We start from the raw sequence: 23,798 nt of genomic DNA, 5'->3' as shown, positions 1-23,798 counted from the left end.
ATATGTGACGTTACATCTGATAGGAGATTTGTGAGATAACAATAAATATGGGTTTTACAACAATCAGATAAACGGAGTGAATGTAAACACCAATTCCTCATTATTCACATTAACATAATAGCTTACATGCATGTTAATAGTGTAGTGGTATAGTGGAGCACTCATCTTCCATGCGGAAGGTCCAGGGTTCGAATCCCGCTGGGGTTCAACATCAGCAAAGGCACACGGGAGGCAGGAGGTTCCTGCCTCCGGATCAAACGCAAACTTTCTGTTGCTGCCTATACAGGTTGACACAGCACTGAAGAACTGTCTTCAGAGCTGGTCTCCTTCCAGTGAATGGTCAGTGCAACATCAGCCCAGTTATCACATGTTAACACAGAAGCAACGGTTAAACAGCCCCAGCAAATTAACACTGACACCAAAATGGCTGCTGTCTGTCGTTAAAACTACTTAATGTCCCTAAGGTAGCATTAGCCCTGTCACTGCATGGGTGCAAGCAGAATTTCACCAGCTGTTCCCAACCACAGAGCTCACACTCCCACAGCAGAGGTCCCCCATGATGGTGAATGAAATGATGAACATGTTTATTTGCATATAGCTGGGAAGTGAGAGCCAATCTCAAGTGGTCAATTGAGATGCACATAGAGACACATTGTAATGCCAGGGGTGAACGAACAGACATAGAGCTGTCCACCAGGTGTTAACATGCATCTGGACATTATACTGTAAACTGTGGATCATCCACTGAATACTTCTCTAACAGAGAGACATGTAAAGAAGGGAGGGGCTGTGATGAAATCCTGTGCCCGCCACTGACATCCAAACACCCATCTCGCAAACATTCACACACTGTGTGAGACCACAAGCCAGGAAACCAGGGTCCTATCAAATGCTAGCTAGTCCACCGTAAAATGGCAAAGCAGCGGCGCAGCAGCCTCCGCCACACCACCAACTAGGCTCCTGGCCCTTGTACTGGTGGCTGTGGAGTTCCTTTCTGCCTGTTTATGAGATTCGATATAACATAAACCTGGCTGCTGAGATGGTGGAATACAAATTGTTTTTAAAACCCACTGTGTCTTATCACAGGAAGTGATAGAGACAGGCTGCTCAGTACCTAAAACGTGTAAAAAGTGTTTGTGTTCCTACCATTACACTTAGCTTTTCAATACACTGGGTGAGTTCTAACATATAGATTAGCCAGTCATCAAACACACTGCACTGGCAAAGCTGCATCCATTTATCTTAGTTATGAAAGCCGTGATTTGATAAGCACTACATTTCATGTCCGTGTTTATCCTAAATGAAAGGATGCAAGGCAAAGAACAAGCACTGCACTAATGTGTGTAATTAAATTCTAAGCAGTGGAACCAGCAGCCATCGCAAAAGACTGAAAACCTGTTTGTGTAGCATGACAGAACATATGCAGCAATTCCACATGCCAGTTCATTGCTGAAAAAGCTCATTAAAAGAACTGACGTCACGTAAAACGTTACTAACAGCTCCGCTATAGCTACGTAAATTGAGATAATTTAGGCTTTCCTTTGTGCATGTGTGTGTCTGAATAGTGGTGGTGATGCTGGTGGTGGTGGGGGGGCATCTATGGTCTATCTATGAATCATTTGCCTTACATAGGGTAGGACACATACTGTATGTGTCCTGCCATGAGTGTGTGTGTGAGTGGGTCTTGTGGTTCATGCTCAGACAGATTGATTCATGGGTTTCATCCCCCCGATCGGGTTCCCTATCGATCAGGCCGATTGTGGGCTGCTGCTGACCGTTGCCTGGGAACCACATAGCAGTTATCACTAACTAATTCACAGTGGCTGCAGCACGCAGGGGTCCCTGGGCCCCAGAAGCTCACAGGGGGAGGGTTTGGGTAATAATGGAGTGTGTTAACACCTTTTCCTACTTTTTTTTTTAAAGATTATTTTTTCAGGCTTTTGCCTTTAATGAACAGGACAGAGTGAAATGGGGTGTGAGAGAGAGAGCAGGGGGGTGACACGCAGCCCACCTTTCCTACTTTTAAGCACTGTTGGAAATGACATAAGCCAGCTGAAATTATGCAATGATTAATGTAGGAGTGATATCATATAGGAAATTAGGGTGCTCCCAAAGTAAAACAGTTGAACAGGAAAATAAAAAATGAAACACTAAAACTTCATTTTGACTCCTGTTTGCATTGTGTGTGGATGACAAACCATTTCAGCACATTATCTTACAGTTTGCTTACAGAAATAGAGGAGAGCAATTGTTTCCATCATAGCCCCATCTGTTGACATTAATCATACCAAGATTTCACTTATGCGACAAATGATGCAGTTTAACTTTAAAATGCTACACCTATTGGAATTGATCTCTATCTCAGTGTTTAATGTTTTTTAATCCTGCTTCTATCAACCTCTGTGTTTTTGTCTACAATGCAGCATTTGTAACAGTCATGTTTTCCCCCCATAAGTGACACAAATAATCTTTTCACATCTGTCTGTGCAGCACAAAAAGGACAGCATCTGATTTTCACATTAACACAGGTCAGATCAGATCCCTGCTGCGGAAATTTATTATCTGATACCAGTCTCACAGCTTAGGTTATGCAAGATAGAGAAACAGGAAGAGTTTGTGAGGCAGCTAAATGTACCAGAAGCTCAGGGTCTGTCATAATGATGAATGAACTGGCTGTGTTATACTTTAAGTTTACACAAAGAAACACAGACACAGGCACACATTAGGCTTGGGCGGAATCAAGGTATAGCGGGATATTTAGAAATCCTGTAGGTGTTATTTTCAATGCCATGAAATATATAACAGTGCCAGACTGACAGTAATCTACTGTAGTCTTGTTTGTTTGCACTTGCATTAGATGAGATGTATCCCACACATGAAATGGTATAAATTTAAAAACAGTAAAAATAATATCAGAATAATATTAAAAGATGAGGTGGACACAGGGTTTTCTGGTTTTCTCAACTAAGCATGTGTAATATTTTTTTTTAATCATTTTATTCTATTGTTTTGGTTTGTGTTTTCTCTTGCTGCTTTCCACTGTTTCATCATCTTATCTCTCCGTTTCTTATTTTCTTTATCCCATGAAGCACTTTGTCAATGTTTTCAATATGCGCCTCTTTCGCTCTATTCCATTATTGATTACCTTTTTGACATCTGATGAGGATTAAGATGTCACTGACGATGATGGCTTACAGACACAGGGTGTGTGATTCATGTGTGAGTGTTTCATTAGATGTAGCTACAGTGTTGGTAATTTTAATCACCAAACATGAGAACCAATGTGACCCACATTGGGTGAACAGGCACCTTCTTGCAGTTCTTTTCCTTGTAATGTCTAAAGACTGGTGACACAGACACAAGTATGTTTATAAACATAATTAAGGAAAATGAAAATGTCCATTTGTGGCTAACTGTGGCTGTGGAAATCAGGCTTGTCTGTGCACCACAATGGCTAAGATAAAAAAAAAAAGTGTGTTTAAATGCCTTCTATCATACATATTCATAACACCAAACCATCCTCATCTATAATCAATTATGAATTAACAGTGCAACTGTTTGTGCTTCTTGTATTATCAATGCAAATGTTACAGGAAGTGTTGTGAATATTTACCAGTCCTTTAAATAAGCCTGGGAGGTTTACACACATTTCATTAATATTCACTCTCCAGCTTTGGAGCAACTGCAGCTTCTGTCAGGAAATGCTCATGACCTACAATTACTTAACAAGCTAAAAGCTTAACATGTGCATCAGCCAGAGCTGTCTATCAACAACCAAAGTTATTTTCAACACTGTCAAAGTCAGTGTAGCTCTAAACACGTGGTGTTTAACCTTGCCAAAAAGTCTCTGCCTCTCCTGTCAGTTTAATTCACCTCACTTTTCTTTCCATTTCATTCATCAGCACTTGAGTCACAACATTATCACCAGGCTCACATAAACCACATTTATGTGGAGCTGAACAATAAATGGACATGATATACCCCTGTCAAACACACGTATCTCTGCACAGTGCTGCTGTGCAGAGTTCACAGGTGTGCGCACACAGTCGATTAGCGCCTGTAGGAGTGAACGTTTAGCTGCTGACTCTGTCTGCAATCACTTCCTCAGACCCACAGTCGCACTATCACGACCCTGAGGCAACACAGGCAAGCGATGGTCTGTGTGTGTGCACGTGTAAAAGAGAAAACAAGATTGAGTTTTAGACAGTCAGAGTTAAAGTGAGGACATGTATGCTGTGTGAAGTGATTCACTTGTCTGTGAGGGAGCACTTCAGGGTTCCACAGTCAATGTTATATTTAGGATGTCAGACTATGATTTTTTTATTTATTTTTTCCCTTCAAAAAATAAATGGGAATTTCCACTCTGTCTCACGCTTACTTTTTATTGAGAGGCTGGATACCATACATTTTGTCGTTCTACTTTTTGGGTTCAAAGTTTTGAACTTTTTTGCTATTTGCAACATATTTACGGCTCTTTCCTCTAAAAAAACCCAAAACTGTCAAACACAAGAGGTTTATGGTTTATTCTGTATGGGTCTAGAAGCTGCAACAGCAGTGGGTTAGGTGGGAATAAACAGAAAAGGAGCTGTGTAATAGAAGTGCAGTTATGGCCACTGTATAGCCACCATGGAAGAACTCGCAGCACTGCCACTTAAAGAAATTCCAAACTGAACAACAGGAAATCAGCAGCAACAGTGTAACACAGGCAGAATACAGGCCACAGAAAACAAAGTGTCTTCTAATAAAAAGAATGCCTCATGTGGTGGTGCTTCTTATCTCCTGTTGCAGCGTGCTTTCACAGCATCATATACATCAAAAAAATGACTGAATGTTATCAAGTTAGGGAATGAATAGTCAATTTTAAAGTCATAAGAGTTAAAGTGTACAGATGTGTGTGTGTGTATGTGTGTGTGTGTGTGTGTGTGTGTGTGTGTGTGTGTGATGGTGAGTGTTAATGCATACAATAGGCCCTGGGCAGTACCCAGCACCAGCTGTTAGTAATAAGCTGAGGCTGTTAATAAACGCTCCCTCTAAGCTGTGGAGCTACAGGGCACCGGGGCCCATCTACAGCCGTGGCCTGGCCCTATACTTAACAAACACCCCTGCTGCTCCCATAATATAACCACATTACTTGTCCTTTTTCTTTCTAACCCCCTTTTTTTCCTCACATGCCAGCTCTTTCTATATCCCCTCATGGAGTCAAATCAACCTAATAGATCTGCAATGAGCACTGCAATGAAGTTCAGCCTTGGGCTCACCACAAAAGCCAAAGGACATTGTATGAATTGATGCCAAGGAGAAAATATGAATGGAGACAGTGCGTTTTGGTGCTACTTAAAGGGGAAATTTCAACAGCTTTTATGTGGATGTCCAATCAGTGTTGATGGTAAATGTAATCCATTGAACCAATTGAATCCCCAGCAAATGCTATATTTACAGAGAAAATGGAGTGCAGCAGCTGCAAAATCTGTTTCTCTTCCTCCTTCCAGCACCGTCATTTGATGCAACAGCGACGCAGCTGGAAGGAGGAAGAACTACAGGCAAGTTCAACTACAATATGGGGTGTGTTCTTAATACTGCTCATAAACAGAACTTCATTGTTCTATTCACAAAGTAGCAAAAATGGCATCCTAAACTATGAGTGCAGAGTACACATTTTTTGGTGTGTTTTTTTTTTTTTCTTTCTCCTTTTACAGTGTTTTAGCTGACTCAGATATTTAGCCTTCTTTATTTGAGCCTGATTATGCAGCCGAAGAAATGTAGCACAGAAAGGCTGAGGCTGCGGCTGCCATGCAAGAGGATATGGCCAGTGACCCTCCAGGACCTGACCTGCTGAGAGCAAAAAGTGGTGGTGCCTTTGTCCTCTGATGCCAACAGAAACTGTATCATGCCGCTGCAATGAATTTCCACGAGGGCAGTTTTTGTCAGATGCTGTCACAGACATTCAGACAGCGGTGTGGTAATGTGAACAGCCGAGTGTCACCGCCCGTGTGTGTTACAATGCAATATAGTTTTACTCCTTACTTGGACAGAGGTGTGCCGAAGACCTTTTTGTCACCTCGCTAGGGCTGGACCCGAATATTCAACTATTAAGATACTTCTTCATTGGGAAGGTATTCGGTTTTCAATTTGGGGATGTGGGTTATTGTTTTTTTTTTTTTTTTTTTAAATAATCAATAAATGGATATCAGTGATTTCCATACAGTGATTAATTTGTGGCAGGCCCCAGAATAACAACACTGACCACCACATATTGATTTTCTATTCTTTCTCATCCACACACACACAGTGACAGTGCTAACAGAGGGCTAACGTTACATAATGTCATTTTTACGAGGTTTAACAACAGAGTGAAGCCTTTCAGAGTTGGTGTGAGTTTGTGACACCGTTTAACGGCTGTTGTTGTGTTAAATGGGATTTATACTACTGTGCTGAATCAACACAATACCTAAGCCGTAGGGTACACTTCTGTGCAAAGTCAATGCAGAGTCTACGCTGTGACCTAGGTCATAACCTTAGCCATAGCCTAAGCAGGAGCATACGCCGTGGCCTACACTGTAGCCTTACATGCTGCTCCCCAAAATGTAGCCACATGTCGTGCCAATGCAGATCTGCAGTTGAGGTTTTATTTACTTTTCTTTAACAGGTAACAAAAGTTTGAAGACAATGAAGCCAAACAAAAAGCTTTTTAAGTCCTGTATGTGATTTATCCTGGCTTCATACGACGAGAGGACAGTCCACTAGCCACTAGGCTAATTTATGCAGTGCAAGATGTCATACGCTTATGCTAGTAATCTATTTCTGGGGAGAAAGTGTCTAGCAAAGGACAAGTCTTTGTCTGTGAACCTTGTGAGTTACAATTTTGTAATGTTACCTTGTTAAGGGTTGCTACCTTCTTTCAGGTTTCATATGAGTACAGGAAAAGACCAGTAGCCTCTGGGCTATTTTATGCAATGTAAAATATCACAGGCTTATGCTAATAACATTAGCATGTTTTCTTTCTGGAGAGAGTGTGTCTAGCAAAAGATGCCCACATTCAGGACACACCATCACACAAGTATACATGCTCAACACAGCCTAGGCCTACTATAAATCAGCCTTTAGCTTGTGCTAACCAGGCAGACATTGAACTGACCGTTCAGAGACGGTCCAATAAGCAGGCTACACTATGTTTTGGCTGGATGTCAGTAGCTGGCACCCAATGCATCCTGGTACATGTAGGCATTGCTGATACAGCTCCTTTCCCCATCAATATAGCACACACTCAGAACTGATTGATTCAATTTATAATCAACAGTGACTGGACACCCACATAAAAGGTGACAAATGTCCTTAAAAAACACAGGGCGATTAGCTGCAAGGTTAGGTCAAGATGGTATGATATATTGTAGGTGAGGGTTGTTTCAATTTTGCCCCTTTTCTGTCTTGCTTCCTCACGATTCTGCCAGTGTCTTACAAGAGTGTGTGTGCGAACTGCATGCACAAAAACAACCCTTACACACCAAGCTCACCTCCTTGACATGCTTTGTTCTCCCTGAACCTTTCATCTCTGTATACTGTTTTCCCCCCACCATCCGTCTTTGTATTCACACTCTTAAACTCCCAGGAGATGCAGGTTTTCCTCACGGTGTACAGTAAGTCACACCCTATTGCAAGTAAAGAAGCTCCAAATTTAGAAATGCCGCCTTTGTCATAAAATCGACGTCTTTACTTCCACAAAGCTTGTATTACTTTTACAGTTCTGTAGTAAGTGACTGATCTTTCACGAACTCTGAATCAAATTCTAGCTAATTAGTAAATACAGGAAGTAAATCTCCCCTGCGCTGTGATCTCTGAGCAAGATGGGAAGATTAAGTCATGTTTTTCTTTTTTTGAGTGAAGGAAATCAAACCTGAATGTTGGTGGTCTGTGCAACTTCTCTTTGATTTGAGGATTAGAGCTATGGACTGTTCATTGCTGTCTTAACAATTACTCTGAGGCTAATGGAAGCAGACGCCGTTAATCTTCACATGCTGGAACCAATGTAGATCTAGCAGTGCTCTCCATCTCTTATTCCTAGTGTGTAGTCTCACAGGGCTCAGCTGAATACACTAAGCTCAACGATCACACACTATCGACACGCCATCATTTATAACAACCAAACGCGATTTCTCAGCAGTCAAGATATTACAGTTTAATTTATTCGTTTGAGACAAGACAAGGATAAAATATAACAGCAGTAGCTTTGAGTGATTGCCATGTCAGGGATTTCTCCAGCCTTCAAAAAAAGGCAGGAAGTCAGCAGAGCAGTTACAGAGCCACTGTCAGCAACATTAACACTTTACAAGTCAGGATTTATTGTCATTAGTGTTAATGATGATATTTCTAAGCCACACCACAGTCACACGGAATGTAGAGACAGGCCTTTATTATTTTATATACCGGGAGAAACAACATGCAATTCCTTCCTTACATCTGTTCCAACATCTGACTGACTGGGCTGGGTTCGCCAATTTTTATTATTTTTTTAAAAAATTCACATTTGCACATTATTATGTAGCAGATACGATGAAAACTTAGCAAGCTTTTTTTGTTTCGATAACGCTGTGATTGAAATTCCATGTTTTTGGGGCACAGGAAATGCAGCAACCACTTTGTGTGGCCCTATCCTAGCAGGAAACGCAGCGATATCTATGTAAAAAACAACAGTTTTTTGTGATACTAACCCTGGTGGAAAAACAGGGACAGGTTGCTAAAAACACCCAGGTTTGAAGGCTACGAAGCCACTGGTTTAATAGAGATGACTCGCTAAAGCACAAGCTTTTTTGTTGAACAGTGGTCAGTAGTAGTAGTGGACAGCAGCAATGTGTCAGTAAAAACAACCGCTTTTTGCGGCACTATCCTGGCAGGAAACACATCAATGTCTTGGTACAAAAAAAAAACCAACTGCTCTTTGTGGTGCTATCACTTGTGGAAAAACAGCGATGGGTTGCTAAAAAACACTCACGCTGGTGGTGGCTAAAAAGTCACTGGAAAACACATTGAAGACTTACTAAACACGACTGCTTTTGTTGTTTGTCAGTCTTACACAATGGCCTGCAGCTTGGCATGTACCCTGCTAGGTGTCACATCATCCACCACCCTCTCCTCCAGATGACAAAGTCAACTCAAGTACTTTCTTTTGCAAACTGGGCTTTCGGATGGCAATGACCTAAAGACCTATTATCCAAACCAGCTCTAGCCAGAAAGAAGTGGTGGTTACAATAACAACAAACACTGCATGTATTACATTCCCAACCCACATACTGTATACCAACAGCAGAAACACACAAATAAATCTAAAAAGGAGGAAGCCGGATCAAAGAATAAAATCCTTGTCAAAAACAGCCTGTCAGGATAGTCGTGGGTGGGGAACATATAAGACGAGGTGTCCACTGACAGTTTTAAAGAATGCATGTACTACAAGAGGAATATTTGGGTAAGGTAAATAGACATTTCAACCATCAGTTGCAAATGTAATCCAGCTAATCAGGATCTAGTGCAAATGTGAGATGCATATTAATGCCAAAGGAAAATGAGCCTGTTTAAATAGAGCAGTAAGGACGCAAATTATTATTACTGCTCCATGCCTGTCTCTCATTTTCCAATCTATATATCCATGTATCCTTCCACATCTTCTGGTCCAAGTTTCCGCTACTTAAGCCACCGTTGTGTTAAGACACAGTGGAGCATAAAATGGCATAAATGGTGCCTCAAATGGAGCAAATGAGTGGCCGTTTAATTGTAGTGAGTTAAACTGGTTCCCTGTGGTAGGGGATGAGAGCCGGACACTTTGAGTACTAATTATCTCAGGTAGCTATCTCATTACCGCCCTGCTCTAGTATGTAAATGTGGCCACAGGCTCGTGAGTTATATTGTGGATCGGCCATTTTGTTGTGCTCTTTTGAGGCCATGCTGTTTATCACCAGGCAGGGAGAATAACTTAAGCACTGGTTGCGTTTCAAGGGAAAATAGAGTGGTTTTATTGTCTTGGTTTCCACATTTGTGGCTGATGTTTAAGACTTGTTCAATTAAGTAGCCAGGCCGCCACTATCAAATGGAACATTGCCTCAGTGTGCAGCGTTTTAATGATCAAGGTGATGAAAGAAATTCATAAATTTGCACAGTTATGAACCATTTCAATGTTCACAGTGGGGCTGTTCCTTCACGCCTGTATTAGCTCAAAAAAAAAAAAAAAAAAAAAATTAGCTCCAGGTTTGACATATTTTCTGAGGGTTTGTCTGACTATTGCGCATCATAGATAGGGAGTGTAGAGAAAAACTATGTGCTCTAATAGTACCAACCCCCACCCAGCACAAAGCCTGAATCCCTTATTTTCACATCCTAATTGTAGATGTGTGGTTCACTGAGCATCCTCAGTACCATGTGTGGTGAGCGGGCCAATCCCACTGCAGCTTCAAGAGGCTTGTGCTGGCTCTGACTAGCCTGGGGTTGGCATTCAAGGGAGGGAGGGAGAAAAAAGGGAAAGAGAGATGCTAATCGTCTGAGCTGAGGAGAACAAGGCATGAGAGAGACAGACAGAGAGATGTGCACAGAAAGATGTCTCTGCCTCTGCCAATGCCAGTTTTTGGAGTCAGAATGAAATTCAGCAATAGGATAAGGATCTGTGTTTGTAGTGTGCCTGCCTGCCTCTACATCTAAGGGACAACAATTACCCCTGCCACTACCTGCCTCATAAACCTGGCAGTGAATAGACACATAAAAAACGACTTGACTGTCTAGAAAAACAACAATATGAACTTCCAGCAATGATATATTTTGCAACACCGGTTGTCAAATTATTTGACTGGTGTGGAGCTGGATGTGACATAAGCTCCCATGTGGACTCACTCAAGGGGATGATGTGAGTGTGTGAGATTTAGCTATATTTTACACTGCTTATCCATTTTTAAAGAAACCACTGTTGTTTAGACCAATAAAACTCATTTGACTGTCTCTCTGCAAAATCTGACTTTTGCACCGCTATCACATAATAATCTTATTACTGTATTTATGAATTTCCTCTCAATGCACTTGTATAAAAAATAACAACAATATATGTTTCTGACCTTAAATTAATATACAACTGCAAAGGACCTATTTTGGTTATATTCAGGTTCATACTTGAATTTAGGGGTTCTACCAGAACAAGTTTACATGCTTTAATGTTCAAAAAACACGTTAGAAGACCCTCAGTCTGAAAAGGTTTAGTGGCTGTCTCTTTAAGACCCCCTCCAAAAAAAACAAAGCCCAGTCTGCTCTGATTAGTCAGCGTTTTCAGGTCTTCCATATCTCGGAGTCTCTGCACCATCATGCAATCAGGGAATTGACTGTAGCTGAGAATAGTGCTGCTTTCTACGGTTAAAAATCACCAATAAAAGCTTTTGGTCACACGTAAACACGTTCCAGCAGGAACATAATCCAAAATTTGGGAGAAATAAACAAAATCAGCAAACAAGATTACATGTTTTCCTGATGTTAACATGTAGCTACGTCTACATTAGTAGTGTATTTGCAGCCAGAGAAAAGCAGCACTTTTTACAATGAAAACATCCCAAATGAAAACTTCTCACCACAACCTGACATCTCCCAGCAGGAATATGATCTGATATCAAGGAGAAATTTACAACATCGGCAACCAAGTTTACATGATTCCCTGACGTTAGCATGTAGCTTCATGTTGCAGCGTAGGATACATGATGTAAACACTTGCAGTAGCGTGTCTGGAGCAGGTGACCATATAAAGAAATCCGTCACACTATGACATCATACTGTAGCCAGAGTAGAAAAAACTTAGATATATAGTGTTTCGATTTAAAATGGAAGGAAACCTGAGTTTTTTGCTCACATGATTACATTTACATATGTTTACCTATATATTTGAAACTGTGACCATGTTTAATATGGACATCCTTCATTGCAACACTATATTTAACACACAGAATATGGAAAAGCATAGTAGGTCCCCTTTAACCTCTGTTCCCATAAGCCTGATTTATGGTCCTGCGGCGTACCTACGATGTACCTACGTCGTTGCTGTGACACCGTCGTGAACCCTTCGAACTTCTCCGTCACTCCATTTCGTCGCGGTGCAATTCACCGCCAGAGCGGTAGGAGGCTGCGTTCCTTTCCTGAGTGGTTATCGTCGTCTCTAGTTGATTCTTTGTTTAGCTTCCGGCTTTTCCGGTCACAGAGAAATGAACGCGGAGAACGGACAGACAGCTCTGTCCGTATCCATATCCGTGTTGAACGTTGAGCACAAAAGGGCCGTAATACTGCAACATCTACATCGCAACAGAAGATGTTTAAAGATGGCGGCGATGGCGCAATCTGGAAATACGGAACCGGAAATGCGTTGCTACCAAGCAAACCAATCACAGCCCTCTCGGTCTGTGCTGGGTCTGCGTCGCCTCGACGTGTAGTTACATTTTTGGGGAGGTGCACGTCAGGCTGCAGGGAGCCTTCTGCGTAGCCACGTACCTACGACGTAGCGACGTCGTTGATTTAACGCAGGACCATAAATCAGGCTTTACTGGTCCCTCAGGGAAAAATGTATGAACTAATATAAAAATGACAGTGCTACTGCCCTGCTCAATAATCACAATATGTTAATGAATTAGCTGCTCAGACAATGTTTTGTGACAGGCTTGTGAAATCTTTTCTTGTGAAACCATAAATATTGAAGCATAAAATTGCACACATGCTAAAACTATGTTGAATTTGCAGACTGACACAGAAACAGCTTGTATCTCAAAACCAAAACTGAATTATCTTCCTCTTCTTTGCCCACTGGTCTTAATAAAGATGAAACTCAATTTGCACTGGCCCCCCCAGATCAAATTTTAATTAGTTTTTTTTTTTTTTTTTTTCCTTTTTTTATTCCTCCCTCTCTGGATCTTGATTCTTGCAGGGCGGTAAGGAATGGGTGTGATATTTGTGCTCACTCTCCACCGCACCCCGGGGGTGAACATGTCCCCAACCAAACCCCCAGTCCCCACCCGCTTCCTAAGCTGCTGCAGACAGACAAAATGCCACATTAGTATTCAGAAGACATCAGACCTCTTGGCCATACCCTCATCGGACAAAGCTAGACAGGCAGACACACACAAAAAACTATTAACGCATAAGGATCAGGAGACATGCTTGAATTATCAGCACTGAACTCACAGGGGAAAACATTCACCGTGGGATTGGTTACAAACTTTTTATCATGACTGTGTGAGAACGACAGCATGCTTTTCTCATTGCATGCTGCACACTCTGCTGTGCTGATTGCACGTTCATAATGCAAAGAAGGTATTGCAGCGAGACAAAGCTAATTATTAGGAGGCGAGCGATAACACTGACACATCACTACAGCAGGAGAACGCTGCTGCAAAGTGCTGTGAGCGAGAGTTTTAAACTCTACCCATCTCATTTTCTCACTGTTTGTGCGAGGTGTTGATACGTCCCATTAGTCTGTCCATCTCTGCTCTCATCCCGCTATTCCAATCCCGTCCCTCGCCCATGTCTTCCACCCCCACTGATTCCAAATGATATGCTGATAGAAAGCTAGCGTACTGTGACATGTCAGCATATTTACAGATAAAGGCTCTGTCCCCATTTTAATAAATTCCTTAATGGTCCAGAGCACTGTAGGCCTGGTACACAACAACATGGAGGATGAAATGGAACTTGCCCATAACTTTGCATTTCCCTCTCATAAGTTTCTTGAATGGAAAGGTCATTTTGAAATTTAGTGCAACGTGGAAGAGCTAGCTAAAGGAAAGTGAGCCGTTAATAGTAGTGTGGATATGCATTGTACGTCTGAATTGCCACCAACAGTCCCATTCAAACATGGGAAGCACTCAACCACACAGATTGAAAGTCTGATAGGTGCAGCGTTAAAATCCACCTGAGGCAGATGAACAAATAACGGGTGAATGAAAACTGTATAACTCCATGCACATAGCGGGTCTTTTACTGAAATCCGTACCTCTAAATCTGAATCACTGCACCTCAGCCACAACATAAGTCACTTTCACAAACTTCATGAACTTGAAAATGACACAGGAACAACTCATCAAATCCTGGATCCTGATAAGGCAAGTCAGTGCAGCATAACAACATTGTACAGTACAATGTTATGCAAACAGAAATGTGCCCGGGCTTCCAAACTGGCAAGTCGTTTGCTGAAACGTTCAATATTTGCATTTACATTGGAAAGTAATGCAGTTTATGAGACTCACAAAGTAGGGACTAAGAGTTTTGTCTTTCCACAGTAAACACTTGGAAATTTCCCCTTCAATATACAGTACAAACAAATTAAAGGTAATGTAGTAGGCAATATCAAATAGCTGCAATGCATATAGAATGAAAATGAAAGAGCAGAAAGGCAGAGGAAGTTCTGCAATGATTACTATTCAAAGGAAAATCTCTGTTCATTTTTGTACACCAGCTGAAATTACAAGAGATAATTGGTGGTTTGTTTGCATGCCTGCTAATGTCCGCACATACCTAACTGCACTGTATAATAGCAATGGCCTGTAACCTTTCAGTTGCTATGGCAGCGAAGTGTGTGCATGTAAAACAGCATGCATAGGTGGCAGAATGTATAGAAAGACTTACCGACTTGAGATGAGTCACCTGTAGAGGGAGAAAAAAGAGAGAGAAAGAGAAAAGATGGATCAATTCAAAGAGCAAAGCAAAATGTCACTTGAGTGCACCTGCTCACCAAAAGACAGTTATGACAAAATGGGGTATAATAGCAGTGGGAGGAAAAAAAAAAAAAAAAAAGTCAGGCTGCAATTAGCATTAGATGTCTACCGGAGTGCTATTCCACACATGAGCCTCAACAGAGCTGCTAATTGAGATGGTGGAGGAAAACAACTACCAGGGATGTTCAGAAGGCAGCATTCATATTTTCTTTATAAAACAAGTCTTAAAGGTCATAAGAGAACCTCTCCGGCAACAGCTAACTTCTTGACATTCACTTTCCACTTTTCTCTCTACTCTGCAAATAACTCCTCCTAGGATTCAAACTCATTAAAAAAACACTGTGTTGTTGGGTTCTTCAAAAACATATTCTCTCTAACTGCATTTACCACGTATTTGTGACTTTTAAAACACCAGATTATCCAATTAGGCAGGTCATAAGCAACCTAGCCAGGAGGAATAACAATAATACATGATGATAAATAAAATAAGGCAAAAAAGAGGCCAATTATAAAACCCAGATTTCAACATTTCAGTGGCATAAATACACAAATTGTCACGTTCAATAAGTAATTATCGGGTGCAGATTAGGCCCAGCATTCTGCCTCTCGTCACCTCCTGAAAAAAATGACATGTCACACTAACCATGATGGTTCTGGTAACTTTTGCACCACATGCAGTTACTGTCAGAGTCACAAATAGAGTGACAGATTGAGAATGCAGAAGAAAAAGAGGCACGGAAGGGTGGCAAATTATAAAGAAACTCAAAAGGACCACCTGATACCTCACCGCACTGCTTAATAAAAGGGGAACACAACCTGGCTCGTACTCCTTTTGGATTCGCTCCAGTGTTCAATAGATGATTTCAAACATTAAAAAAAAGTTTTAATAAAAATGCATGATTCTCATCTGCAATATTGATCCATGCTGTAGGGGTCAAATTCTTAATTAAAGACTGGAGCTTTTGGCAGGTGTTACATATTGAAGCAAGTATACATTAGGTGTTAAGATCAATTCGGGGGTGGAGGTGCATGCAATTAACTCGTGAAAAGCAAAACTTATTTTTCAGTGAAGTTGAGCTGTACACAAAGTAAAAAATCTGCACCTGCTGCACAATTCTGAGATGTATGAACACTTGTGTTGGAGCCTTGTTAGTGACCTGTTGAACATTATACGAGTTGCACAATATTTCTGGACATACGTTCAAACATTTTATTAAAACTACTGTCCTTTTTTGGTGTTTATTTGTTGTGTGTAATAAGATGGCAGTATGGGAAAAGGGTTTGGTTTTTTGGTTGCTATTTACACCTTGGTGTCCATAGCCATCAATGCTATTTGCATCCGGGGTAGAAATAGCCAATTTTGCTATTTACACACGTGTGTATATTGCATCATGGCAGAGTCAAACACCCAGGTGTCCATAGCCAACAATGCCAACTAGCCAATGTGGCTACTTACACCTGGGTGTATATTCCTGGGCCTTAGCACTGTTATCTCAGAGAATATCCACATCAGCTCATATTCGTCCTAACCATGATCTCTTTGCTCAAATCCTAACCACTTCTAACTTCGATGAGTCACCTTAATGAGCACTGGCCAATCACAGCAGGCAGTGGGATTCATTATAATGCGCATAATATCTCTTTTACGTGTAACCTTGCATTATTGGATAAATAATTAACAACCTGACTGCAATGTGCCATATTCTATGCACTAAATGAAAAATATTTCACAGTAAATAGGGGGGAATTAAATGTATAGGTTTTAATGGCTCTGTGTACTTGAGATATAAAAAAACAAGTTCACAAGCTCACTCAAATGCACAATGTCAGCAGAGGGTAATTTACACTTTCGCCCACTGAACTGCTGGTTAGAGTTCCCTTACAGCATATTACTGCCAGCCATGAGCAAAGTGGCCCAGGATAGGCTGCTCTCCTCGCTGGCAAGATGGCTACAATTTGATGTCCAAGGTGAAAAGAAGCCTCTTCAGTCCCAACACATGGAGCAGAACAAGAATCCCAGCCAGAGCAGATGGAGCGCAGGGCGCTTTGCCTTGCAGTGCTGACATCGTTCTTGATCTACAGTCGAGGCACAAGAGCTAAGACAAAGCTTAAATGTCCACAGTGGTGGAAGAAGGCAAAGGAAGAAAAGGTGCCAGAGGAATGAACACAATCAATAGGTCTGAGTCTCCCAGGCCTTGTTTGTTAATATCCTGGATTTTTGACAAGGATGTCTCCGGCTCCCGAGTGGTATCAGCTGCCCTGCTTGCTCTGACATCAACAAACATGCTCTTACACATGGGGGTATAACCAATGACAGGGACGAGTAGTGCGTGAGTGTGTGTGTGAGTGTGTGTGTGTGTGTGTGTGTGTGTGTGAGTGAGACAAGGAGGCAAAGATAACAAATTAAGAGATAGTTGGTCAAACATAGCTCATCTATCATGCTTCTCCGCTTCTCCCAGGCCACAGCAAGCACACCAGAGGCGACAAAGACACACAGAGTGGTGCAGACCCTTTCATGTAATATCACATCATGGCAGCTGTGTACAAATATAAAGTTATAGTAGCCATGCCATTTTTACAGTGTGGGACGCAGAGCTGGGGTGACTATATTTTATTGATGATGTATCATTCTGAAGAGCTGATAGCAACTAGGGGCAGAGCTATAAAGGTCCCTAGTGACCACTGTAGTACAGTAAATAACCCCAGCTGGATGTCATCAACAGTTTGGGAGGGGGGGCTCTGTATTTCATGATGGAAACATTGAGGCCAAGGCTGGTGAGCTTTTGTAAGCCCAGCCACACTTTCCACACTGCCTACACTGTATGATACCCCTCATTACACCGAACAATGCATGTAACTTTTTGTGACCACGGTGCCATCACTGGAAAATCAACCCATTTTCTTTTTTCGGCACCCCAGTGTCAAAGCCGAGAAGCAGTGACCCCTGTCTGCTGTCGATTTACTTTCCATCTCTTACCAGACTCTCCACACCTCTCTTAGCTGTCAACCCTTCTCCACCATATGCCGAGAGAGAGGAGAGTGGAGAGAACACGACACACATGGATGAGTGAGACGCGGGGCACCAACACACACACAGACACACACACACACCAACACGGAAAAGGAAAAAAACAATACAAGGACACAGGGAGGGAAAACCATGGCTGTCCACAATTCAGGTTACCAAAAAAAAACAAAAAAACGCACTGACCTCCTTGTTAGGAATCTTACAAAGTCAGCTTATTATTACTTGTACTTTTATTTGTATTTTTTCATTCATTAGATTATCAGCAGGCAACAATATTACTGTAAAAACAGTTCAGCTAGCTTTACTGTAACTTTCCTGCAATAGTTATCTTATTTTTAAACACCTTTAAAGTCCAAGTTGGTTCTGGAATCCAGTGTTTGCTAGGTGTTATTCTAAGGTCCACAGTGCCTACACACATTGCCTGTGTTGGTCCAACTTGGTTGTTGGTTCACCTACTGTAAGTTAATGTTTTAATTAGTGGTTGCAGCGTTTGCTAATTTGCCAGTTAATCGGCTCAGATTACATTTGCTATAGTTCTCCTCACACTGCGTTGCTTTGTAGAAACCACAGGTGACAATCTCGGAAAGAACTGTTGTTCATATTTAGAGACACGTCTAGACTTGTTTAGTTTTGGTCATTTTAAAATTCATTGTAGGTCAAAAAAGTGCCTTGTGCACTGTTCATAGCAGAAATGACAGGTCTAACAAATAATGTTACAGCGTCCCAGTAGGCCATGTGCTGAGTCAGTGTAATCAGTATTAAGGTACTGGAGCTAATGATTGTAAATTTCATACAACTGTCAGTATTAGCTGCAATGAAAAAGTCTGTATACTCACAAAGAGAAAGGGCTACTGAACACAAGCATACATACAACAGATTGACATAAATGTACTCCTTGTGAAAACTGGAAAGCTAATCTAACTGTTCACAGCTGATTACATCATGAAAAATGATGGCACAAATTGGAAAATAAAAACAGAATGAGCTTATAAAGTGCATGTTTCTGAGTGTAAATCTATACTGAAAATCGTCCAAATTCATGAATGAGTGAGAAGCCATTCTGTTTTCTATTGTGCGTTCCGTCTTTGCCTCACAGCTTTGCTAACTTCCACCCACAAACAAACATCATTTATGCTTTCAAAGCTGCTACTTCTTAAAAACGCATAAGAGAGGTAAAGACAGAGAGACAGTGGGCGTGAGGCAACATCAAGAACAACATATTAGGAATCAATGAATTCAGTCAAAAACTCCGACTGAGCACGGCACTTACGTGAACTGTTTCACTATTAATATTTCATCTCACCACCGTGCCTCTGTCTGCTGGCATCAAACAATAGCTAAAGCTGTTCCTGGTGTGGTCTCTTGCATTGTGAGCACAACTATGGTATCTGCACAGGCGTAACAATGCCATGCTTTTACAAGAGTCTCCCACTGTGATGTGCAAAGTATGGAAATGGGAAAGATGACTGGGCATTTACTCAATCCTCAAGAGACTGCGGGAGGAAATCTATACTCACACACTCACACAGAGTTGACAACCCAACTGTTGGAATGACTTTGTGCTTATTTTCCACAACAGTGAGCAAACAAGGAAAAACTGCTGGTATTTGCCTTGATCAAGATCTTATTACTGGTGGATTTCACCTAATGAGATAAACGGATAAAAGCAGTAGGTTACTCACTCCACTGTGTTCTCTTGAGTTGTGCAAAGAATAAAATACCATGAAAATTCCATGTTAGAGGTTCACCACAGGGAATAACCATGTATGCATTGGGCTGGGCAATACGAAGACAATCAAATGTGACCATATTTTTGAGCAAATACCTCAAAATTAATATCGCAACGAAATTGTAGAGTTGGGGCTTTCACAATATATTTACACAACGAGATTTCTGATTAACAATCATCAGTTATGTGGATTTAATGACTATTGCAAGTTCAGAAAATGACATAACTTCACTGTAATACAGCCTTTAAAACAACACAAGTGACATTACAATATCCAAAATCTACTACAATACCTATTTTCTCATATCATAATAATATTGGAATATTACCCAGCCCTACCTATGCATGGTTTACACCACTGAAAGGACTCTCAGGTAACCTTTTTTTTTTATTAATAAACCAAATACAATGTTGCTCTAGCAAAGAATGGTAATCATATGACTAAATCCCCTGAATGAAACACAGAACTGTAAAACTGTTTTTAATATGAATGTGGTGGAATAAAACTATGCGTGAAAGAAACTGCCTCCAGGTACGTTTCATTAACACACCTCCCTTTGGTTAAAATAAATAAATAAATAAGAAGAAGAATAAAATGGACCCCACAGGCAGTGAAGGGGATAACATGCACATCAGGCATGTAATTGATATTCTAATTAACTCAATAAAAGAAAAAGAAAAAAAAGAAGAAGAAAAAAAAACCCAGCAAGGATTCAGACTGATTTTTTTTAATTTTGTTAAACATGTTAGTTATACAATTATTCTTTCCCTGATGTGACGTCTCATTCACTGCATTTACATGAACGAAAACATTCAGTTTTTGCCCTTATTCTAAAAAAGACAATATTCCTACTAAGCTGTTCATTGTGACTAATGAAAATGATTAAACCACTAATATTCCTGTTTACATGCAGCCGTGCATACTCCGATTAACGTGCCCTAACATCTTGTTTATCATATCAAAATATGGAGAAGTGGAACAGCTGGAGCCATTTATGCCATGTTGCTTCTTTGCATTAAAATAGGATTTCATCACAGTTCACCACCAGTGGTGGACTTGTTGTATCATGCGAAGACAGCCTCCTTTGTTTATTTAGTCAACCACCTTCTTTGAAAAGGGTGGTGTCTCAATATTTGAGTCTTTTATGATGTTTAAACATATGTTTGTTTCCTCTTATGATCAGAAATATGGTCTTTTCGTTTGAACATGCATCTCTATCACAGCCTTGGAAACTGTTGGCATGTTGGACTGAAACAGGCAAAAGGCCATGAGATGTTAACTGTTGTATGAAACCACAGCTGAGATGCGCATTCTGAAAGTGCTGTATTCAAGTCTGAAGAATGCTACAAAGAGAATATGCTGTTAACCTGACTGGTATCAAATTCAGAATACTGTCATACACAAAATAATAGTGGAATATTAGTGTGCGAGTAAATGTAGTCATTGCAGCAGGTTGGGAAGTACAGAAAGATTCTGACATTTTGTGTGTAATATTTATTTGTTCATGTATTCTATCGTAGCCTGGGTCACTTTAAATTATTTAAATACGACACATTCTTATTACATTAAATTATTCAATACAATACTGTGTGCAGAGAAAAAAGTGCAGAAGTAATTTTCTGTTCCCTGCATTTCTCAGTATGGCCTCACTGGCTCGCCCATTGTCAGATATTCAGCTGGACTATCTGACACCCTCGTCGGTATTAGATAAAACGTCATATAGATTACTAATAAGCTACAGACACTTTGACTTTACAAAGTTCAACATGAGGTAAAATATTCATCCAAGCAAGTCAAGAGAACACGATGTGCCTAAGCTACAGCATTTGAAGAGGGGCTTTTAATCGGTAATAGGGCAAAGAGATCAGCATGTGACATTCAGTGTCTCTGTTTAATTTCCCCTCAAGATGTCACTGACAAGTAATCATCCACTGTCTGGCCTTTACATAGCATTCCCTGCTTAAACCTAACTCAGACGTCTGTATGTGTGTGTGTGTGTGTGTGTGTGTCTGTCCATCTAGAGGAACATATATACTGTAGCTCAAACTGTTAACCATTGTTATTTCATTGTGTCATAGATAGAGACAGGGACTTCCAATTGGCTCAAGATTTTCACCGAGAACATGAACATGAGTCATATGTCTTTTAATGTGGAAATGCACATGGCAGTGCTAGCTATTCTGACAACTTTACAAGAACAACTGATTGTCACAAAGGTGAAAATTCCTGTGGAAGCAGTTACTTTAATGAAGCTCCTCAGTAGTGTGATACTTGTCTAGACATGTGCTGATGTGTGGGGTAAAATGTTCCTCAAATACGATGTATAACAAAGTGTGAGAATGATTCAAACTTATGCTACACTGACGTTCAAAGCAGTGCATTTGAACAGGGTATAAATGAAAAGATAAATGAATATTAATTCCTGAACATAAGCTTTCATTCCACCTCTTTATCTCTGCTTTGCTGTCTCTCTTCAACAGTCTCTCACCATTTTAATATTATTTTTCCAAGATATCCAGGTGTGCAGTGAGACTGCAGTCTACAATTCTCTGACAGGGACGCAACACTTTTTTTTAAGAGTAAAAGCCAAGTAAAGGTAAGGTGCTGCTGTTGAAGTGTAATTACTGTAAAATGAGTTATGTCCTTTACAGGAGGGGTCACCTCAGGGAAACGTTGCCTTCATTGAAAAAAGTCATTAGCAAGCAACTCAAATTCACCTCATGGAGGGTTAGTGCTTTTAAAGGTTAGGCCAGTGGGCCAAGCATGCACCTTACTCAGGATGCACTCACAAAATTAGCACATTGTGATTGCTTTGGTAATCTAAACTATGTAAAACAAACAAACTGACTAACTGACAAAATTCAATTTTCTGTAATGATAATAATACTAATCATGGGTCTTGTGAAGGAAGTTGAATCACTGAAAACTACAGTATCTAGAGCAAAGTAGAACCACCATTTTAGCCGCACCATTACACCACAACCTGTCAAAGAAGTAACAGAAGACTGAAAGGAGAGAAGGTATAAAGCAAGCCCTGAGGCCATGTGTGTGCCATAATATCCTACCCCAGGGGTGGGCTATTGTTCTTCTAAGAGAAAAAAGACTGAACAATGTGCTTTCACCACGGCAAGCAACACCAGTTAACTTCTGCCATGCAAAGCAACATCAGATCTCTCTGATCACATGAGGATGGAGTTCTCACTTCCCTGGGTTCAGACCTGCTCTAGACATCAACAAGTCTGCTGCTGAGTTAATTGGCTCAAACATCCAGGGAACCCAGCTCACTGGAGAGGGGTACTTTGGGCCCCCCTTTGTCAATGCCAGTGTCAGTGAAAACCCAGCCTTTCAGGGATGCATTTGTAGACATGAGACAGAGATAAACCACTGGTCATGGAGAGCTCCACTAAAGAAGAGCTCACTCTGTGAAGGCTCAGTGAAGCACCTCTTGACCACATGAAAAAAGGGGGCAAGTGGGACTACTTGCACCAAAGCAGCAACCAGGCCCATGAGGTGAAGGCAGTGGGCCCTGTTGAACTGGGATCCAAACTGAAATAAGAAGAGGCAGGCACTAAATTCTTGTGTGCTTCCTGAGGCAGTACGATTGTTGCAGTCCCTGGCCTCTGAACCATGCTCAATATAACCTGTCACCTGAGATTGCTTGAGCCATTGTTCAGGTGCAACCACAGGTCCTGAATGTGATTAAAGAGCAAATCATCATGGTGACAGTACTGCTTTTCTGAGGTCCTCCTGACCAGTCAGTCCCCAAGGATGTCAAGAATTCTGAGGTGCTGCTAATGCAGGTGAAAACTGCATCCAGGCAGCAAGTGAATGTAGGTTATCCCAAAGACCTGCGCAACCTGAAAAGCAGACTATCCAAGTTAAATCTCCTTGAATGCAACTTTAGGGAGACACTGGAGAAGAAAGTGATCAGGCAAATGAAGGGAGGGACCAACAAGCTACCTGCTCTCTTCCAGGCATATTTGAGTGCGATCTTTTAGGCACAGAACACCTACGTGTGGACAGATCAAAGTATTTGGAACACAACTTGCAACAAGTCCTCCAAATTGGACTAAAAGATGCAAGGTTTGGCTTTATCATTTTAAAAGAAACATGTCATTAGGAGTACTTGATGAAACAATTCATTCTTTCTTCTGACAATCTCAACTACTGTGCTGCTTTGGGGAATTGCAATCAACTGGCAAAAAGGTTCAATTACATATATGTAGCTCAGATCATCACCCAGCTTTGTGAATACTGCAAGGACCATGGTCACCAGTGTCCTCTTGTAAGTACGAATACTTTAAAAGTAAGTTTCACGAAAAAAAA

General features: G+C 41.0%; 1 protein-coding gene across 1 annotated transcript in view; it reads right to left on the bottom strand.

The window, feature by feature from the left end:
* The window catches only part of LOC126404194 (neurexin-2-like), an 813,153-nt gene that overhangs the window by 551,234 nt on the left and 238,121 nt on the right, over positions 1 to 23,798 (bottom strand). Inside the window, exon 5 of the mRNA XM_050067247.1 lies at positions 14,626 to 14,643. Within this exon, the coding sequence (XP_049923204.1) occupies positions 14,626 to 14,643 (18 nt within the window). The remainder of the gene's footprint in view (positions 1 to 14,625; positions 14,644 to 23,798) is intronic.

This window comes from Epinephelus moara, chromosome 17 (assembly GCF_006386435.1).
Source record: "Epinephelus moara isolate mb chromosome 17, YSFRI_EMoa_1.0, whole genome shotgun sequence".
In the NCBI taxonomy this organism is placed as follows: Eukaryota; Metazoa; Chordata; class Actinopteri; order Perciformes; family Serranidae; genus Epinephelus; species Epinephelus moara.
The sequence above is the reverse complement of the archived record's forward strand: the minus strand, read 5'-3'. Positions and strand labels throughout refer to the sequence as shown.